General features: G+C 34.6%; 2 protein-coding genes across 2 annotated transcripts in view; both read right to left on the bottom strand.

Annotated features, from left to right (window-relative positions):
- Positions 1-21,745, bottom strand: part of LOC128987811 (arylalkylamine N-acetyltransferase 1-like) — a 98,513-nt gene that overhangs the window by 59,742 nt on the left and 17,026 nt on the right. The window lies entirely within an intron of this gene.
- On the bottom strand, positions 12,863-16,330 carry LOC128985019 (uncharacterized protein K02A2.6-like). The gene is made up of 2 exons (XM_054404393.1): positions 15,166-16,330; positions 12,863-14,745 (listed from the first exon to the last, which is right to left on the bottom strand). The coding sequence occupies exons 1-2, from the start codon at positions 16,328-16,330 to the stop codon at positions 12,863-12,865; spliced, it is 3,048 nt and encodes a 1,015-aa protein (XP_054260368.1).

The following is a 21,745-nucleotide window of genomic DNA, read 5'->3' as shown; positions in this document are numbered from 1 at the left end:
AAATCTAAACAATAGTTTTCGTACTATAATTAAATTTTCTGATCATATTTATGTACATTCATACTTATCTCATTAAAATACAAACCTTCCAACTTTTTTACCCACTCATAGTAGAACAAATGAAATAATCGCTTTGTTCGGTTACGGAATTAGGTCCTGTCACTAAATTTGAATAAAAAGACGTAAATTATTAGGCATAATTTCCTTAATTAAAATACTTTAACCATTGACAGAGAAAATGCAGGTGCGGGGGAATACATAAATTATTGTAGCCCTTTATATCTAAGAAGGTTGCCGCAAACAGATTTCAAATATCTCAAATGGTTGAAAAGTTAAGGGGGGTGTAAGTTACTTTTCAGCCATGTCAAATGTGTATAATGATGTATGAGAAGCCATGCACATGAAAGCACAATTCCACTATACGCGGATGTGAGGGCGACCAATCAACTGTTGGGCAACCTTTGTCCCTCTTCCTTCCTCCATCATTGATACTGATAAACTAACACGTCAACAACACACTTCACACAGTACTTCCCTACTGCACAGATAGCTAGCTTAAAAGTAAACTCTAGGCCTAATTCACACAGAACGGACGTCGGGCGGAGACGTGTGTTCGAGAGACAGGTTGCAACAAATGCATGTATTGTTCTATGATCCTAGATAAAGATTCGGTTACCAGTTTCGAATACTACATGTTGACCTAGGTTTTGTGAGGGTAACTATTTTGCTTTAAATTTTATACAAACGATCAGTTAACTTCGGACTTCAAGATTTTACCCTTCCTTTGGAGCCGATCTTTGCTAACCCTATCTCCGTTGACAAATACAACAACCTCTAAATACTTATTTCACTTCATCATTCTTCAATACTTTCCTTTACTGTAATACTTTCAATTGAAATAGACACCATACGAAGGTAGGTATTTTAAGCCATCCCAGCAGCAAAAGAAGACTATGCCACTCTAACTTGACGCAAAAGTCCATAAACGTTCCAACTTTAAAAGTCAGTTAATTTAAACTTCTTGAACCATAAAAGCAAAGAGTTCTAGATATATTAAACTGATATGAGATTTTATAATTTTTCAACTCTGTTAATGCTAAGGTCGACCGCATACAGCATCACAACGTCACAAGAAGCTTTGCATAATGTTTCACTGTCTGTTGAATGTCTGTCAAATTTCATATTCGACTTAAAACCATTGAACAAATCATAAAATCTTTTCCATGCCGTTTAACCTTCCCTAATCCTTTCCACTCTTCGGAAAGGGTTGTCAGAGACTAAACGTTCTTAGACGTATTAAGACGCTTTCAAACAAACAAGACAGCAAGAAAGACAGATTTTTGCAGTGTTTGATGAAGTGTGTTGCCAATTTAACGAAGAGCCAGCTAAATATATTTCTCTTTAATGTTCTTCCAAATCACTTAAAGTAGCCTCGATTTAACTTCAGGCTTTAACAACAAACACAGCGTGTTAGAAATGTCCACTCAAGATTATTTAACAATACCACCCACATATGAAGTATACATTAGGTCACTTGTTCTTGCCACTGAACACCCGACCCACTTTCCTCATCAGACCAAGGGCTAGTCAAGGTTGATGAGAGCTGCTTTTCAAAATCCAATTTTGACACGGGTCCGACTGACAGGCAGGGTTACGGGAGTAATTGCCCAAAAATCATCAATATTCCACTACATCGAACACTTACTGCACAAATTATTTCTCTCGTTGTGGTTACGTTATGAAGATTTATTTTAATTTATTTTCCTATTGGAATCATTGACGTTTGACCATCATTGATCGTAAACAGATACTTTACCCGTTGGTTGTGAATCGTTGATATCACGAAAAGCAACAAATCCCCACAGTATAGCCAACTTTTTCAATTAAATCTAACATTGATGACTGTCACAAAATGAGAAACTTTCAACATCATACTTTCTTTTCACGAAAATAAAACGTGTGACATAAAAATATATTGCAGTTTACAATATGTTGAGTGTCCAGTTTGGTTATTTTTTTCATAAAATTTGAGTATTTGACCAAAATAAATCATTTACATCGTGAGGTCGGTGCTCATTTTCATTCTAAAACTGTAAACAACATTTTCAACAGCATAACAGATCAAATACCTTTTGTAATAAGGTAACAGATATTCGCCCACAAAGCCAAAACAATATGCGAACCACTTAAGTTGCCATTTTGGACCTTATTAATTCTCAAGTTACACTTTAAAATTTTTAAAAACACTCACATTAATAAAATCCACACAGACTCAAACCGTTTATAAATCTAGTGATCTTTACCCAAGGCAAGTACTAAAAATATCATAACTAACTAACCACTCGAAGGTCGCAATCGTAATAAGCAGTTGCATTTGATCTACGATAGAGGCAGAAGTGGATATTAAAACCAGCAAGGCCTGAACAGTGAACAGCTGATCCCCTACATTGAGTTGACCTTACCGAATAACCGATGGCGTTGATTTATCGCCAATGTTACAAAGTACAAGACCGCCTCAACGCAGTGGTTATCCTTAACATTGGCGTTCGCTCCATTTTCTGCAAGTTATTAATGACTTTGATGTTAACACTGCAATCAGACCGGAGATTCTAATGAGCGATGTGTTAATTCAGTTAAATTTAATGGTGTTGATTCCATTAAATTTTATGGGAGTTTATTAGTATATTATTTAGTAAGTTGGACTGTTTTATGGTGAAATGTGTTGGACGAAGAAAAGTTAATTAATTTGAACATATCGTTACAAATTCTGAAATTTTACAAGAGTAAAATAGATTAGAACACTGTCAAGTTAATGAATATCGGCATCGATACTAGTTACGACTAAGCGCCCTGTTGTAATTTCGAGACGCTAACGTCTGAAAAATGTTAATAATTTAAACTGATTTCAGTCAATCGATGAAATATCTTTAAAACACCTTAAACATTAATTTGTAGTTGGATTAAAACATGTATGTACGAAAAACTAAACATGAATTTTCATTTAAGCTTTAATACTTGAATACTTAATGATATGGCGACCATACAAAGCAGGTATTTTAAGCCAAGTATGAATGCAGATAAGTGTAGAATGAGTGGCGCGATCTTGTAGTCTTGTTGCGACATATTCCTTTCAGATAATGGCAACTAAGGGACCTGCAGTTTAAGAGTGGAATCCGAACCACATTTTTGCCTTGGTATATACGAATTGGTCTAATTTTCAGGGTAGCTAATAATAAGGATTTCAAACGCCCGGGTTGCATAATAGAAATCCGGATTAAGAAGGTCCTTTCCAGTCAATTCAAGATGGCGGCTAAACATGCTAATGTTCCTGATCATGCCTCTACAGTACAAGCTCTCAACATTCTAAAACTAATTTATTTCCAAGAATTGTGTGCTTGTTGTGCTCTTAACATACCAGAGCTTGCAGTGGGTCGAGCAAAAATAATGTTTAACTATTATTTAGAAGTTAAATCGCAAATGTGCAAAAGACTAATTTACGGATTTTTAGAATGATTTTGTAAATACTTAAAGAAACAATTACAAATTTTCAGTTCAGCCAGTGTATGGTTTGGATCTTTGTAAATATTTTACAATTAATTTTTCAACTCGGTAAACACGTTAATGATGCCAACCAGGAGGTTCTTTTTTGTAGGACCATGTTTACGTGTAAACAGCTGGCGTGTGGAATCGTCTTAAAATCAAACAATACATTTTCTATTTGTGAGATAGTAACGCAACATAGTGACTCCTTTAAAAACCTTTAAAATAAAACAAATATGTATATTATAAAAAAAATCTTCTGCCTTTAAAATAAATAGAGTATAATACCTAAATACATACATATTTGAGCAAATAAATGTGATAGACCTTAGATGTTTTCACCTTCTTGTCAATTTAATCTACCATGTGCGTCCGATTAAATAAAACACTAAATACGAGTAGAGTGATCACTAGCTTACTTCATCGGTAAGAATACTTTCGTACTTTTCTTCGCAAATCAAAATCTTTTGAACCAGATGTATATTTTGACACACTCATAGTGTTGTTTCAGACGACAGCAGCTCAAATGTCTGTTTACAATGTTGTTAGCTGTCAGTACGATGTTGTTTAACCTGTCCAATGGACATTTAAACACTCGACAGCTTTCCTACTTCTTAATCCAGTCAGACATCTGAAACCTGATATCCTGATATTCTACCCTGATCGTCGGTCAGGTATCCTCGACTTAATCTTCATGGCTGATCGAATCTCCTGTAACGGATTCAAAGTATACATTTGGCTAGGGTTGTAAAAGCTTCTTAGACTGAACCTAACTCCTTAGAAGATGTAGATAATTTAGAAGGGATGTATGGATCATACCGATTTATTTATATTGTTTAATCCGAACTGGGCCAGAAATCTTGTTTACCTTTTACAATGATATCATTGGCACTGCAAGGAAACATGGCATTTAGAGCACACAAAAGATGAACTAAGAAGCTATGGAAAAACTAGTAAACCTTTGAAGCACCGCTCCATCTAGATTAGAGGAGTGTCATGTTCAAATGAATGCTGACAAATACTGATAATTTTACCCGTTATGAATAAGTATAACTAGGTAGTTAAGTAATTATACGTCTAAAGTTAAAACTGTGGCTATAATAAACCAAGCCTAAACATTTATAATACAAATGTGCATTATATTTTTAGACCCTTCGCAGCACAGTTGTATTATTTGGCTAGAATCAGCAAGTAGGCCTAATGCTTTTGACTTCAATAATTTTAGGGCAGATAACATGTGTGTTGTACACTATATATTTTCATGTACTTTAAAATAATGGTAATTTTAAAATTACAACACTCTGTAGTTACTGCCAGTAAGTTTTTTTAATATTTTGTATACACTTTATAGGGTTTTGAAGTTAATATTCTTATTTGTCGTTCGACTACTACGTGTGTAATACTATGATTCATGCAATAAGTAATTTTTTGTATTCAGAGATCAAACGATGATTCCAAACACTTATAACCACTACATATTTTTTTTCGTTTTAGTAACACGACCTCATTTCATCCTGAACGTTAAATTTGTGTTTCAACTCTTACAATAATAGTTTCAAGACTTAACAATTCCGAAAAAAAGATTTCTTTTGATATGGTTAATTTATTGTTTATCAAGACTTAATAACTCACGTATCAGACAGTAATACATACATTATACATTATATAAATTTTTAAACACACGTGTTTTCCTTGATACAATCACAATTTTGATCGACAAAGTAAATCATTTTAGACACCTTTTCATAACAGCCTTTCGCTTTTTCCTTTCAATTCAATCAGTTTGGTCCAATGAATCACTGCCATTAACGCTCTAGCAATCAGGGCTGGGGCCATTCATTGCATTGAATAGCCCACATCAGTAAATCCTTTGGAGAGACTGAGTCCGTTTGTTCAACCTAGGGTGGTCCTCATCATTACTCACATAAGAGCGTTGTACAAATATGGACGCTATATGTTCAATAGACATTTGATGGATGGAAGCTAAGTATGTAGAGACTTTAAGTACTCGAACAAAGAAAGAAAACGCGGGGGGCAAAGTGTAATCGTTCGCATCGTGGCTTTCTGTGTCAAATTATACTAGAGGCCTATCTATACTAAATACAATAAGGGGGTTCTATGCAACATCCCCTTTTCAGCCGTCCTAATTAACCTATTTTCGAGATTGTGTTATTTTAAAGCGTATGATCTAGCAGAGTATCGATTGAAACGAAAAGATATTTTTTTAGGATTTCGTCCCCCTGACGTTTAATTTATTTCTAGATACCACTTTCAAAGATACAGTTATGCTGACCAACTTTCTTTTGAAACCGTGTAAATAAATGTAAATTTTCATTTAACAGCTGTACCCTGTGTTGATTGTTTAACCAAAGTTTTAAATACGAGAGATGAAACACTCTATAAAATGAATTTTAAATAGGCTACTATTTTCATAATTAATTGCGACCTGATTGAGGCAACTCACTCTTCAGTCTTTATGGTATGGACCTAAATCAACAAATGAAAATTATTGCAAAGTAGTTTATTCATTTAATACCAATTTAACCAAACACAATATTTGAAAAGTATAAGGGCATCGAATTATTAGTTTTAATGGTTTTTACCTTGGAATTCAGTTTTGAACCCTAATAAAATGCGCATTTCGCACTTGGGTCCCATAGTAGTTTTTAATAAAGGTAGAGCTAGTTTCTTTTTGTGTATATATTTATAGCTACTGTAATTTTTTTGGTTCTTTTGTAGCTTTAAATGTTTTATAGCTAATGCTAATGCAAAACCATGAGCAATGAGGGGAAGCTACTCATTGATAACATTATGAAGAAGAGGTGTTTTTTGCTTGTGTTTCAATACGTTTGAATTCAAGTACACGCAAGATCTAGCTAGCCTACTGGGTAATGATGTTTCGTAAAGACAAATTATAACTACGGGCAACATTTTATACCTAATCATTTCGTTAAAATCCCTCTGAGACTACCTCGTTTTGAAATGGAGCGCTTGGAAGTAAAATGGTTAGTAAACTGTAACAAATGGTAATCGACAAAAGATTTTTCTCAATTTTATACTTTTAGCTTTTCAAGAATATAATTAACAAGTTATTTTCAGTGCTGAAATTTAAATCAAAGGTAGGTATATAATCGTTTTCTACAGTAGACTATAACATTATTCTCTTCTGTGTCCCCAACCCGTTGCGAAGCACGAGCAAAGCAACTAGTCCTTGATAAGACAACTGTTGCTTCATCCTGTTTCTTTATCTCCTCCACCTGTTTCTTTTTTCATCAGTATTCAACCAGTATCTAATAGTCAATGATTCAACTCAGTTTTAAATTTTAATTAGAAAACCTCATGCTTGAGAAAAATAATTATAAAAAACAACGCTTGGCAATATAATTATGTGGATCAGAAAGTACATTATAATATTTCCTAAGCGATTCAACTATAACATATTTCAAAATCATCCTTGTCGTTATAAGAACATTATAATTTCACGTGATGTACCTAAAATTTTAAGGGCGTCTATAAAGTATAAAGCTGGATCTAACTACGAAGATTTGATAATTTTGGGAAAGACAAACTAACAATCTGATACAACGCGTAATTGTCTAAAAGCTGCATCTCGGTTGAAGGTATTCCACCTGAACGTATCATGCAGTCTGTGAGCAACGTGCCCAGTCCATTGTAAACTGAGTATGATGGATGGTTTCGCTACCTTGGTTGATTGATGGTCTCTGTAAACGAGCAAACTCCCGCCGTTTAGACCGCCCTCAAGTGAGTCGTCTGCACGGACTGCACTTTTTACGTCGTCTGTAAAAGGTTTGTCTCCTAATGATGAATGAAAGATGAAATATATGAGAAGAATTACAGTGTTATTAAGTTACTTCTGTTACAGTCTCGCTATTTCAGTTGCTAGTCTGCTCAACTAGTTTGTTTCCGAAGCCATCACAATTTCTTCAGAGGGAACAGTCGAAACCCTATTTTTGTTACCTTCTAAAGTGAAAGTTTTGTAAGATAACAGTGTTAATTGATAGTTCAATTGTAAGTGCCTTGCTCCAGAATCGTACAATCATCCTTCGTATTTAAAGTACTTTAATCACTCGGTTACCAATACTGTTTTGTAGCATCCGGTAAAATACCCCCGCCGCAGCAAACCTGCAGACTAAGCGAATTTCCATTTGCCTGATTTGATTTTCAATTAAATCTATTCCAATAACATTAGGTTTAACGAGCACCTAGGTTTGCTGCCTACAGGGTAATAAAGTGTGTTTTTTAGTAAAATATTAATAGCTTAGTATAAAATAAATAGATTGGGCAAGTTTGATCCAAATATATGCATAAACAAGCAAACTACAACAGTTTACTTATTCTCCATAAGAATAACATAGGAATTTTTAATTTACAATTTTATCCGTAACCAATAACCATACAAAAACATTTCAATATACTGAATTATTTGTTTTTTAAAGCTCTTCAAAATGGTTTGGAGGAAATTTGGGAAATCTTATGTTTTGAGGGTGAAAAATGAGAAAAACCAATTTTTACCCCATAAAACCCCGTTCCCATGGTCCGATCATGCTGGTTCGCGAACTCGTTCAAATAAACGTAGGTTTACACGTTTGTACCAAATTTCATCAAAATCGGATCATTTTTGCTCGAGTTATCGTGCTGACGGACATATATATATATATATATATATATATATATATGAATTTGAACGGATGGTGTTTTTGGCTTCTAGGGACATCAAAATGAAAAAGTAAATCGGTCCCGGGACTAAGTCTTACCATGAGACCTACGGTAATAGCTTATTCCCTATAGGGAAATTCGCTAAAACTAGTGAAATTGATTTATCTGAGGAAAAACATGGAAAATATTATGGAAAACTTAAAAATATCCAAAAACCCCCTTTTGTTAAATATATGACAGAGTATCCTATGAATTAACAACACAATCACAAAGAAAATTTTGTCCGATTTTTGTTGAAAGGCTTTATTGTTGTCTACAGTGTGTTTTCAGAGTAATTTAACCATCCTGAAAGTATCAGATCTTAGTATTGGATATGAACCACGATATCAAACTGGCAAAAATAATGACCGACGTTATAAATCTTTTAAATCAATCCACCTTCAGGAGGAGCTACACTTTGCCTAATTCAACTTTAAAAAAATGTGTACTAAATTAAATTAACAATATTTTGTAAACAACTGCTGTTTGGTAATCATGGTATAACCAGAGAACAACGTACAAACTGTTAAGTATACAAATTTTAAAACAAAACAGTAATATTTAGTCGATATCAGCAAAATAAAGCGTTATTAACAAGAAACTCTCATGAAAATAAGCATCGGGGTTTACAATAGGCCAAGAAGTCCTTTTGCACTTTTGAAAAGTAGTGTGATTATCAAAACGTAGACTTTGTTTGTTATACCTATAACTTCCATGAGGTAGTCAACCTCTTGTGCATGACGTCACTGAGCCAGCCAGAGAAGCATCCACGATGCTCAACCTGGCAAACATCGAATTGCGCTAACCCCTCCAAAAATCGTTTTACCACCTACCCACCTCATAAGGTACATTACCCCCTCAAATGACCATTTCGACCATTTCCCATTCCCCGTAAGGCCGATGGACCTATTACATAACTGTTACATAACCACCTAAGAGCTCCGTCAGTCTGTCAGTGACTTTGGTCCCCGGTGGATGTTCGTGTTGTTTTGTGGTGTTTAGTGTGTTTAACAAGTGTTTGATTGTGTTTAGTGTCACGGTTTCACGCTTGTGACAGCCAGGACGTCACCAAGCCAGGATATGGGTGTGGCTGGTGACGTCACAGCGGTGAAGTGAGTGTGGTGTGAGGTACATTGACTACGTGTATGTTAGTGGTTAACAGACATAATTAGTTTAAAATTCTTCATGGTATATTTGAATAATCTGTCATGTAATTTAATACTTAAAATTACACAATTCCATATAATATACGGTTTCTTGACTTAATATTTTTAAATTTATTAATTAAAGGTTTGGATTTAAATAAGTCGTGGTTATTTTAAAGTGTTCAATACCATAACTGAGAAAACATAGATAATTTATAATTGCTTCCTGAAGACGTAGTTAAAAAATTAAAATCCTTACTCCTGCGAGTACTGAATAACCTTTGTAGTCTTTTCCATATTTCAACGCCATTTATGGCTTTAAAAGTATTATTTATCAACTTCCTCTTGCTAAAGTTGTTTATAACTTTTGTCAGTTCAAAGTTTCATTATTGGGAACACAATGACAAGTGGCACCTGATCCAGAATCGATACAGCTAGGACCAGACCAGTATCCCTCAGACACAATAATAACAGTTCTAAGTGAAAAATTTTTTTCATAGTTCATGATAAATTTTAAATGATAAATGACGAATAAGAAGATTCATATAGTTACTCAGAGAATTAATTGTTGTAATTGTAACTCAGAAATTGTCAGTTCTACTCTTAAGTTGAAATTGTAAGAAAATTAAGCAATTTTTACTTAAATATTGTCGAATATTTTTAGCGAAAGGTCGGTCTAAAAAGAAAAATGAAAAGATTCTCGATCTTACAGAACATTAAGCTGGAAAATAATTATTACACTTGACTTGTCAACATAAATTTCCTGGTGAATTGAATTCACCATAATTTGTCTCGACCACATGCTTTGTGTGATTCCAACCTCGTTTGTATTAATCAGTTCTTTCAGTGCAAGTATGTTGCACATATGGAACAATACTGAATGTTAATGAAAATATTTGATACGAGTTGATTAGGGGCTCGGTTGGATCTAGAAGTTAGAAAAATTTCGAGTTCTATCTCATGCAATGAGTACTTCGTCTGCATTGAAGAACTGTCCTACAAGCCATATTCAATGTTAAGGGACATATTTTAGTTCTGATATACACAGCGATGAATAATTCATAATTTCTCTACTGTATTCTTGTAACAGTAACCAACGTTACGTGCGTGTATTACTCAAAATAATGTATTATTAACAAAGGTCTCGAAAATATGTCTATTCGACACCATGGGTATATAGTATAGTTTATATTGCTTTGGTTTTTGTAAACTTGATTAACAATTTAAGCATTTAAGCTTACACACATCGTTAAAATATGGTCATGTAAGCTTCAAGTTTTCAAAAAAGTCTGTTATAATATGCATTTCGAGCTAAATGCTAGTTACAGTATTTAAATTGTTATGTAGGCTAGTTATGAACAGAAAAATCAGGGTTGAAAAACAGAATAAATATTTTATCATACTAATGTAAGTTAATTTCGAAATTATTAAAATATTTTTGGATTATTTGACAATATTCTAAACGTTTTGGATCTAGGACAGTTGGGATTTAGACAGAACAAGTAGGTTCGAGATTTTATCTACGTCCAACCTCTAATAGAAGTTATTATTATGTTATGACTTTTCTCTTAAAAAGTGTTTTCACGTTTTAGACCATTGCACCTAAAGCTAGGGACAGAGTGCAATCACCAGTCACCAGTCCAAGAGTTCTTCCTGTCAATTATATGGCATAAGCCCTGTCAAAGTCATAACGCATTATCCATAAGCAGACTACGGATGTGGACCCAATATCATATTCCTTTTATGTCCGGCCACTGACAGTCCAAGGTTGACGACTTTTGAAACAATTTTTATAAATCTTAACTCGTTCGAAACCAGGTGGCCTCATGCAATAAAGTTGCACAGACTTATTTCACATATTGACACGGAAAAGACAAAGTGCATTACATTTTTGTTAGCTACACTTTAAAAAAGGTAAAATGCAGACGGATAACCTTAACGTCTGGTTAATCAATACATCATTTTATAAATCGTTAAATGCTTGAATTCCGGCAGATAAAAAGATTTTTGTTTTATTGGCAGTGTTAATTGCAAACAAAATTGGCTGTCATCCATAAAGAGTAATTTGCTCATGGACCTAATTCTTCATTTATATATCAGCTGCTGATTACAAGGTATTTTTATAAATGAAAATCTTGTAACCTTTGACATCTATCTTGAAAGTGTTCAATAAAGATTTTCAGGTTTAGCCTTTCAGTTATTTTTTCACAAAATGTATGCAAATAACCTCAATACGTTAATTAGAGCAGCAAATTCATTGCTGAATATGAACAGTATTCAAGTGAGCAAAACCCTATAGAACTGGCGCCAAGATTATTTTTCAATATTTTTGTTAACAATATATCAAAATTAAAATTTTTGTCGATAACACTAGGATATGACCGAAACATGAGAGCTAAATTGATGCTTGTTCTATCTAAAGTTAAACGGTTTAAAATTTAGCCAGTAATTAGTGGCAAATAATGACATGAAGACTATGTGGTGACTGACAACTGGCATGTTACAGTTTTATTTACATCACCACTGTCTCAGGAAAATTAAGTTCAGTCAGTGTTAACTCCTCAGAGTATTTTCCTTACTTTCTAAATCATTTAATAACTTCTAGAATAGCATTGAGAGAGTTATTAAATCTACGGAAAATAAATAAAAATATGTCTAATAACAAATGAAACCAAAATATTTATTTACTTATACTGCTAATTTAAATACAGTAAATACGCATAACTACATCATTCACCTTTTGGGTCTGATGGTGATTAAGTTGAAAACGTTGAACGAACCGCCCTTTAAGATTCAAAATGACATTAAATCACCAATTCAGACATGATTCTGTAATGAAATATTATATGGTGAAGATAATTAAGGAAATACCTACATATATGCTAATGATAGCTGGGCCGAGTTTAGAACCTTCAAGAAGCCCACATAATTACATCGGGATCAAGCCGGCGACCTTGCTGGGACCTGCTTAGAAATCAAGCCTACCTTTTATTTGATCGAAAATTTCGTCGGTTGAACCCGAACCTATCAAACTTACATTTTCCCTCAAATATATTCATATAGTCTCCACTTTAGTTTTCTTAGTCTTGCTCTTCGTGAGTAACACCCCACCATGAAATGGTGAGACCTACACCATAGAGTTGTGTTAGAGAGTAGACAATAATATCACTGTTTGTCAATTTACTAGTTGTAATATTTTATAAGAACAAGATAAAATCTAGTGTATTCAATTTATTCTCCATTTCAATCACAACTCAATAATTATTGTTATTTACAAAATTAACAATCAGAACAAAACAAAAGTCTTTAACATCTGGAATCCAACCAACATTATAAAATCAAATGCTGCTTCTTGTACAATTAATATAAACATATATTACACTCGCCAACACTTAAAATTTGCTTGGCTCATAATTCTTTAAAACTTTAAAATTTCTTCTGACTCTTTGGCTTCTCTAACTTTATAGATCCAATTTCTCCGGCTTGTGCACAGTCCTCTGTGATCTCCTCAAAACTGTAGATGGACTGTATTGCACACCCCGTGGTTTCCCAACATCAGACTTCAATCTAGGCAAATAAGGTGAAGCATCATGTCTTGATATTGATGGTGATGTAGACTCCTGAAGAATAGGCAAATCTCTATTGAATTCTTGATGATGTGCCTCAATAGTCCTTCCAACTTCCTCTTTCCGCACAATGATTTCGTCCTCCTCTACCTCAGTTGGTCTAAGATGGTCTGCATGGCAAACTCTTGTTTTGCCAAGAACACTAACCAAATAAGTAACTGGACTTTTACACTGTAATATAAGACCTGGAACCCAACTAACTTTCTCCTGTCTGACTGTTTTAACCAACACCTTCTGATTTTCATTAAAAAATCTACACGCACCTCTATGCCTATCTGAGGCTCGTTTCTGCATTTCCTGCTTCTTCCTTGACTCGTCTAGTAGATTAGGTTTTAACATAGTCAATTTTGTTCGAGGTTTCCAACGTAAGAACAGTTCAGCCGGGCTCACACCGGTTACTGACGATGGAGTATTACGATATGCGAAAAGAAAGTTATCCAATTTATACTGCAGTGATGTCTGCTGAGATGATTTTTCACCCAAAACTTGCCTTAACAAACTTTTCTTAACTTCTTGAACAGAACGCTCGGCTGCTCCATTGGAGGCAGGGTGATATGGTGGAGAAAATGTTAGTTTCACACCATTTTTTCTAAGAAACTCCCTGAATTCTAGGCTGGTAAAAGACGTGCCGTTGTCACACACCAACTCCTCAGGTAAACCATAAGCAGAAAATAGTGTACGAAGTTTCTCAATGGTCTTCCCCGTGGAAATAGAACCCATTAAAAATACTTCCATCCACTTTGAAAAACTATCCACTACAATCAACATTTGCTGTCTGGTGGTTGGATCTTCAGCAAAATCGATATGAATTCGGCGCCATCTCTCGGAAGTTAACGGCCATTGCTGCAATGGAACTTTTGAAGCAGCATTTCTTGTACTTTGACAAATCAAACAAGATGACACAGCATCCTCAATTACTTTTTCGATCCCAGGCCACCACACGTGGCTGCGTGCCAACAATTTCATTCGAGTAATTCCAGGATGTTGTTCATGCAATATCTGGATGACTTTACCTTGCAATTTCTTAGGTATGACTACTCTACTGCCCCATAAAATGCAATTTTTATCCACTGACAATTCATCTCTCCTTCTCTGAAATGGAATTAACATTGGGTCTACAATTTCACGCCACCCATACAACACAAAATCCCGAACTTTAGACAACAGTGGGTCTTTATCAGTCAATTGTCCTATCTCTATAGAAGTAATTGGAGAATCGTCACTCCCCGAATTGAAGAAGTTCATTTCTCTTACACAAGATTCCACATGAGATATATAATTTTCATCCAACTCCAAAGTTTCATTCTCGGGTAGTGGTAAGCGTGACAACGCATCAGCGTGAGGCAAACTGGAACCCTTCCGATATTTTACCTCAAAATTGTAGGCAGACAAAATCAGGGCCCATCGTTGTAGGCGAGCAGCAGCTAAACTAGGCACCCCTCGCTTCGATCCAAAAATAGCTGCTAGTGGCTGATGATCACTTTGTAAAATACAATTGGTACGCCCATAAATGTATTTATGGAATTTCTTCACTCCAAAGATCAGTGCCAACGCCTCCTTGTGGAGCTGTGAATAGTTCTTCTCACTGGCACTCAGTGTTTTTGATGCAAACGCTATAGGTCTTTCTTCTCCGTTTATGATATGGGACAAAATGGCAGAAACTCCTTTAGGACTAGCATCACAAGTGAGCACTAAAGGTTTCAAGAGATCATAGTGTACTAAAACATCAGAACACAGAACCCAAGATTTACTTTCTTTGAATGTTTGAGAACATTGCTCGGTCCATTTCCATGGAACATCTTTCTTTAACAGTTCATAAAAACAATGAATTTTAGCAGACAAGTTTTGAATAAATTTTCCATAATAGTTTATTAAACCAACATAAGCCCTTAGCTCGTCTTTACTAGTAGGTTCGGGAGCTTTTTGAATAGCTTCAACAATACCTTGTTGTGGACTGACTCCTGATGCTGAAATGACGTAGCCTAAATATTCCACTTCAGGCTGTAAGAACTTGCATTTACTCCCATTAACTTGTACTCCAAATTCCATAAGACGCTGTAACAATTTCTCCAATCTATAAAAGGCTTCCTCTCTTGTTGAGCCGCCAACCAAAACATCATCTAAATAGGCTACAGTACCTGGTAATCCGTTTATAATTTGATCGATCACAGCTTGAAATATAGCTGGAGCTGAAGAAAGTCCAAATGGCAGACGTCTTAGTCGAAATAGTCCCTTGTGAGTTGTTAACGTCAACAGATGTTGTGAATCCTCCGCAACAGCTAATTGTTGAAAAGCATTAGTGAGATCCACAACTGAAAAATATGTACAACCAGACAGAGAAGCAAATATATCCTCAGGTTGAGGTAATGGATAATGTTCCGTCTGTAACACCGGATTCAATGTTACTTTGAAGTCTGCGCACAATCGGACACCATTAGTCTTGGGCACTGTAAGTAACGGAGTAGCCCATTCTGAACTAGAAACTCTGTACGCTATCTCATCCTCAACCCACCGATCTAATTCTTGTTCTACTTTTTCCCTTAACGAGTAAGGCACAGGCCTAAATTTGCAAAACTTAGGAACAGCATTGTCCTTGAGAGTGACTTGAGCCTTAACACCTTTTATTTCTCCTGGCCCCCCTTGAAACACTGCATTGTACTTTTTCTTTAACGCCTCTACTTCAGCCTCAAGTTTGCCATTAGGCAACACAACTTCACAATTAGATTGCTTCAATTCACATGTGGTAACATTCACTGTAGACTTAGATTTAGTACCAGTAGTATCATACGATCTTGAAAATACAGCATGCCAATCCAACTTTAATTTTGCTAACCAGTTCCTTCCAAGCAAAATAGGCTGGTCTTTACGACAAACCTCAACAATCAATAGTGGTAACACTAGGTTCTGATTTTTATATAAAACTCTAACCTCAGCTTGACCTAGAACAGGCACGTCACCACCTGTGTAAGTTCGCAATTTCATAGAAACAGGCTTTAATTCAATATGAGAAAAATGTTCATTAAAAACGTCTGAAGGACAAACTGATACAGCTGAGCCGCTGTCAATTTCCATCTCCACCAGAACTTTCTCTATAGTTAGCCTTACCTTGTAAGCTGCCATACCTGTGTTTAATCCAAAGTTGTACAAACACACATTATTTGAAACTTCATAGCAGCTTGAGCTAAGCTCATTGACATCATCTTCGGAGATTTGATGGACTCTATTAGCACCTGACTTGTCCTTCCTCCCAAATTTTGCAACTTTACTTTGGTTTCGGCAAGCTTTTAGTAGATGCCCAACCATGTTGCACCCATTGCACTTATAATTTGCATATGGACATTCATTGGCCCTATGTTCAACTGAACAACATCTGTAACACTTAAATTTAGCATTAATATTAGTCATACCAGCACCAATAACTGAATTGAAATGACAACCAGTCTGCCTATTTTGATTCACATGTGAAGAATTGGGCTTGGAATTTAAATGACAAATTTCCTGTTTTGGATTGAACAAACTTGTCTGTTTTTCAGCCTGCTCTAATCTGAGTGCCAAACTATAAGCGTCATCAAATTCTTGATCCTCAGACAATAATTTTTGCCTTATGACCCCATTACTTATCCCTGAAATAAGCTTGTCTCTAAGAGCCTCTTTTAAGAATGTGCCAAATTTACATGAACTAGCTAAATGTTTAATCGCTACAACAAACTCTGAAATACTCTCACTAGGTTTTTGCACACGAGAATAAAAAGTATATCTCTCAGCTACCACCAATTTCTTTGGAGAAAAATAGTTCTCAAGCACTTTAACTAACTCTTCATAACTTTTGCTATCTACAGCTGCAGGTGAAACTAAATCAGACAAAATTGTTAAAACTTTTGGGCCTACAACAGTTATTAAAACAGAAACTTTGGTATCGTCATCAATCTCATTAGCTTTGAAATAATGCTTAAGCCTCATTGCATATGATTCAATGGACTCATCTTGTGGGTTAAATTCACCAACTTTACCTATTCCTGCCATCTTAGTCTTTAAGTTTACCTCCCTTTTTTTTCTTGAAGTTTAGCTTTATCTTCTTCAGAATCTGGTATAAAAAAAAACTTTACTTTTACTAGACTTACTATCACTCGGAACGAGGTCCGTTTAATTCGACTGCGCCATTGTAATATTTTATAAGAACAAGATAAAATCTAGTGTATTTAATTTATTCTCCATTTCAATCACAACTCAATAATTATTGTTATTTACAAAATTAACAATCAGAACAAAACAAAAGTCTTTAACATCTGGAATCCAACCAACATTATAAAATCAAATGCTGCTTCTTGTACAATTAATATAAACATATATTACACTAGTCAAAAGCCTGATCGTGCTGACCTATCCGTTTGCGCAACCCTAAACATTTATATATTTAGCAAGAAAGTGTGTTCTAAGGGACGGTTTCTAAAAGATTGCACCTAAACACTATACAGAAATACGGCAGAGTACTCGCAAGACAGACCGAAGATCGCGGATGTCACCCTACACTTCTCAACACGATGGCAGAGTTGTACAGCGGCGATCTGTCCGAGTACGGGAATGAAGCAAGCTAGAGATACTGTTTTATGTTAAATTTGTAGCCTGTTGGCAGATTGTATGAGCTTAAGTTTCTGATTTCATAAAAAAAAAAACGTTAAGAACACATTTTTTATATACAATTATCCATCAAACACCTTTTACGAACATCTTAAAAAAATTAATAATAAATAGCTGATAAATTACGATTTGTATTTGTACAGGCCAGGTAAAACAAGGCCAAGTTGTTAGGGTGCACCTTATTTTGCACCTTCCTCCATACATCTTGTTCTACGTCTACACCTACTCCAACCAAGATCTGATAGTCACACATAACTATCCCACCAGAGGCAGATGAGCTGTAAATGCAGGTTTGCATGTATTAGCTGAGAATCTTACAAACGCATTTTATGTTGTGAATTTCCTGTATAAGAATATGCCATCAGAGATTAGAGACCTACATGTACCACTTGTGTGTATCAGTTTACACACGTTAATTAAACGGTTAGCAGTTATGACACTGGGCTCAATCAGTGTGAGGTACTTATCAGTTCGGTATGTAATACAAATTGAATCTTAATTCAGCTAAATTGCAGGCTAAAAACCCAAGCAGGTGAGTTAATAGCTTACTAATCAATTACAGATCATTGGTTTGATTCCAATAAAATTTTAGGAGCTTTTTGAAGGTTTAAATCTGGGCCCAACTCCAACAATCGTAAAACAGCTGTAAACAAGCGCAGATTGGCTTGGCAGACGCCAATCAAACTTGATGTTTACAGCAAACACATTACGATAAGGGTGGCTATATTCAGCTGCCAGCCGCTAGCTGCTAGCCAGATGTGGCAATGTGTTTAGCTGCGGCTCATTGCAAGGCCGGACAACACTGTAGAAGATCTGGTTTCCCAAGGAGATCCACACAGTTTTCGGCACTGACCACCCCAACATTCACCGGACAGTTTGGCGGGCTTTTGGGCATCGAAGGACAACAGGTTGTGCAGAAGTCTGATGCGAATGGACAGAGTTCAACACCATGTGAAATGTTCAAATTCAGATGTATTTGTTCGAAATGCATCGTCATAGCAATGTATATAACATTTTTCGTGTGATTGATTACACAGAAAATTATAAATGAAATGAGTTTCTCCACAATGGTTTGTTGTGGTTAAAAAGATTTTGGGAAGTCTTGAAACAAAGCCTGAAAAACGGTTTTAAACAATGACAGTCATACACTTTTTTGAACTCTTTCTGTTAAATACTATTGATTTATGCCATTGCTGTAGTTAATTTTTAAAAAGAAAGTAAATACCTCACACATTTTATTAACAATTACTCTATCAAAGTGGTCATTAATAATAAAAAGTAATTAATGCAATTAACTAATAAAGTGTGTGTCCTTTTTATAGATATCAAAACTTTCAGTACAAATAAGTATATTTTTTTTAATACCAAGTTTACCAAACGTTAACAATATAAAACCAGAGTTTTAAAATATTTTAACTATCGTATTGTTTTGTGTCCATTACTTTGTATGTTTCAACTGAAATTACTGATGATGCTTTACATAACAAAATATTGGTAAATGATGTAATTAATTACACATATCATAGCAATGTTGTAATACATTTAAGCATTGACTTATGTACAAATGGTGAGAATACAAATAAATCACCAAATATTTGTTTGTATATATTGTTTTCATATATGTATGAGTGTGCATTAATGTGAATACAAGAAAATAGAATTTATTGTTGATTTGAATTCTTAGATATATCGAAAAATGATTTTAATAACTTCAAGCCAAGTATATGTAAACAATTTATGTTAATAAAACGATTTACTGATATAATGTCAATTTATATTCCACAGTTTAAGATGAGTTATTAAATTGGTATCTACAGTACAATTCAATATATTCAAACAACATCCACTGATTGAAAAAGTAACCGATAAACTTTTATCAATTTAAAGTTTGCTATAACGCAGATCATTTTCAGCATTCGTTTATTTAAAAATAGCAGAGAGGGATGAAATATTTTGAAACAAACTCTCTCGTGTTTCTGTAATCCACGACTGATCCTTTCAGCTGGAAATCTGAAAATCCTGCTTTAATTAAAACTGGCAAACATGTTCAAACTCGTGTCTAACAGTGGGATCCATTACATGTTAAAGCAGGCTTATGTTGGTTTTAAGTTGACGGTGTTTTATATTACATGTTTTGATGTGAATAGCGGTCATTTACCAAATATTTATTTACAACTTTCAACTCATCGGTAAAAATATTACCCATACTTTACGACCTCTTCCCTTTCAAAATTGACAATTGGTAAACAGTTCGATTAGGCACATTTTGTGTTCCTTAAGATAGTAAAGTGGATACCACGCTAGAGTACAAAGTTACATTTCCACACCACATATTCATAAGGTTTAGAGAAAGGTTTTAACTATGTTACTCTTTATCTAACCTCTGTGTATTTTAAAACAAATGTTTTAACGACTGGAGACAATATGAATTATCAGTAGCTTTTATTCAATCATATGTATTTATACTATGATACTATGAATACTATTATATTATTTATCTTCATTATATTCAATAGATAATAATGAAAAATCTCCCTTTATTATTTAATATTTATTATTTAAGGATATTATTTAATGCAACTATATATTTGCAATATTTGCAGAATGTTTAATTACAGACACTACTGAAACCTAAAACAAATAGCAGACCACAGGTGGGAAATCAGACTATCACTTGGTAGAGTGTGAACTAATGGAATGAAATTACATCAGACCAACTGTTGCCGCCCTGTCATTTGGGGAGGAAATGGAAAGGATTGTTAGAGCGAATGATTGTCGTCTTTCACAAATATCACCTCATTACTTCTATTGTGGAGGCCTTGCCCCCCCCCCTCCCCCTGCACACAATTACTTTAGGATTCTCATTTTCGATGTAACACCCTTTTCACAGTAGTTTCATATAAATGCCATGGCCAAGAGTTGTACTATTTTTATTCGCACAAGTAAGGGTCACAGAAAGTGCGTAATGTTTAAGATTAAGTATTGATGGTATCAGTATGAATCGCTTGATATGTAATTATAATATAGTATAGATTTTTAAATAATCCTGAAAAGTTTCGAATTTATTTTGTATGCTAGCTTTATAAATAGGCATTCACCAATTTGACAACCCAATTCGTCTAGCAAAAACACTGGTGGACTTTTATTATGTACGCCAAAAGATTCGTACGATGTGTACTAGTTTATTTAGGGGATATACTGTTAAATTAAAACCTTATGTATCTGAAAAAACTTCTTGTGATATTCTGAGTCTACTTTCACAAGGAATATTTACAGTAGTTTATTATTGAACGTTTAAACGCTAATAAGTGTGGCAAAATAGGAGGCAGCTGCAGAGGGAAGTCCTGGGGGGAGCTTGGAATTCTGGCTGAAGAAAGACAGGGCTGGAGACGTCTCGTAGATGCCCTATGTTCCAATTGGAACGACAGGAATAAAGCCAAGTAAGTCAGTGTGGCAAAACACCATCGTTAACCATGGTTAATGGTATTTATATGTGTAAGGGTGACATTATGTCTCATGTTTTATGTAACAACAACTTTAAAGTCCTCACATATCTCCATACTTTATTGACTGTAAACCTGGACATGCCCATGTAGGAAAGGTTACTATAAACATTAGGTTAGGTTTGTACAATGTTTAATGAAGGAAATAATTATTATTGTTATCAACATTTCATCTGATCGTTAGGCATTCGTGTAAAAAGGTATGGAATCGACTGAAATATATTAACACTGATCATGATTCTAAACTTAAATATATCCGTATAAAAATCTATTATCCTGGATACAAGTAGAATTAGTAAAAAAAAAAAATTAAAATGTTTGTCCTTCGATTAAAATTGAGCAAGTAGTTTTGTTTAAAAATTAAATTTCCTAAGTTAGTTCTCTACAGCTGAGATTACAGACGATTACAAATGATGTTCTTTATCGCATTTCTATTGAAATTTATGTTAGCTAGAATCTGTATATATGTAAAAAAATCCATTCAATTTCAATTGGATAAACAATGTTGGAGATATTAGAGATACAAACAAAAAATACCACTAGCGTAAAATATAATAGTGCAAGGTTACTAATGTAT

This window comes from Macrosteles quadrilineatus, unplaced genomic scaffold (assembly GCF_028750875.1).
Source record: "Macrosteles quadrilineatus isolate MER2022 unplaced genomic scaffold, UCM_ALF_1.0 Scaffold_2__2_contigs__length_208266976, whole genome shotgun sequence".
In the NCBI taxonomy this organism is placed as follows: Eukaryota; Metazoa; Arthropoda; class Insecta; order Hemiptera; family Cicadellidae; genus Macrosteles; species Macrosteles quadrilineatus.
Note: the sequence above shows the minus strand (reverse complement) of the source record. Positions and strands in the feature narration are given on the sequence as shown.

Coding starts and splice junctions, on each gene's coding strand:
- LOC128985019 (XM_054404393.1), bottom strand. CDS start 16,330: ATGGTTGGGCATCTACTAAAAGCTTGCCGAAACCAAAGTAAAGTTGCA. Junction 14,746..15,165: donor AATTATAAACGGATTACCAG/GTACTGTAGCCT, acceptor CTGATGTTTTAG/TACACTATGATCTCTTGAAA.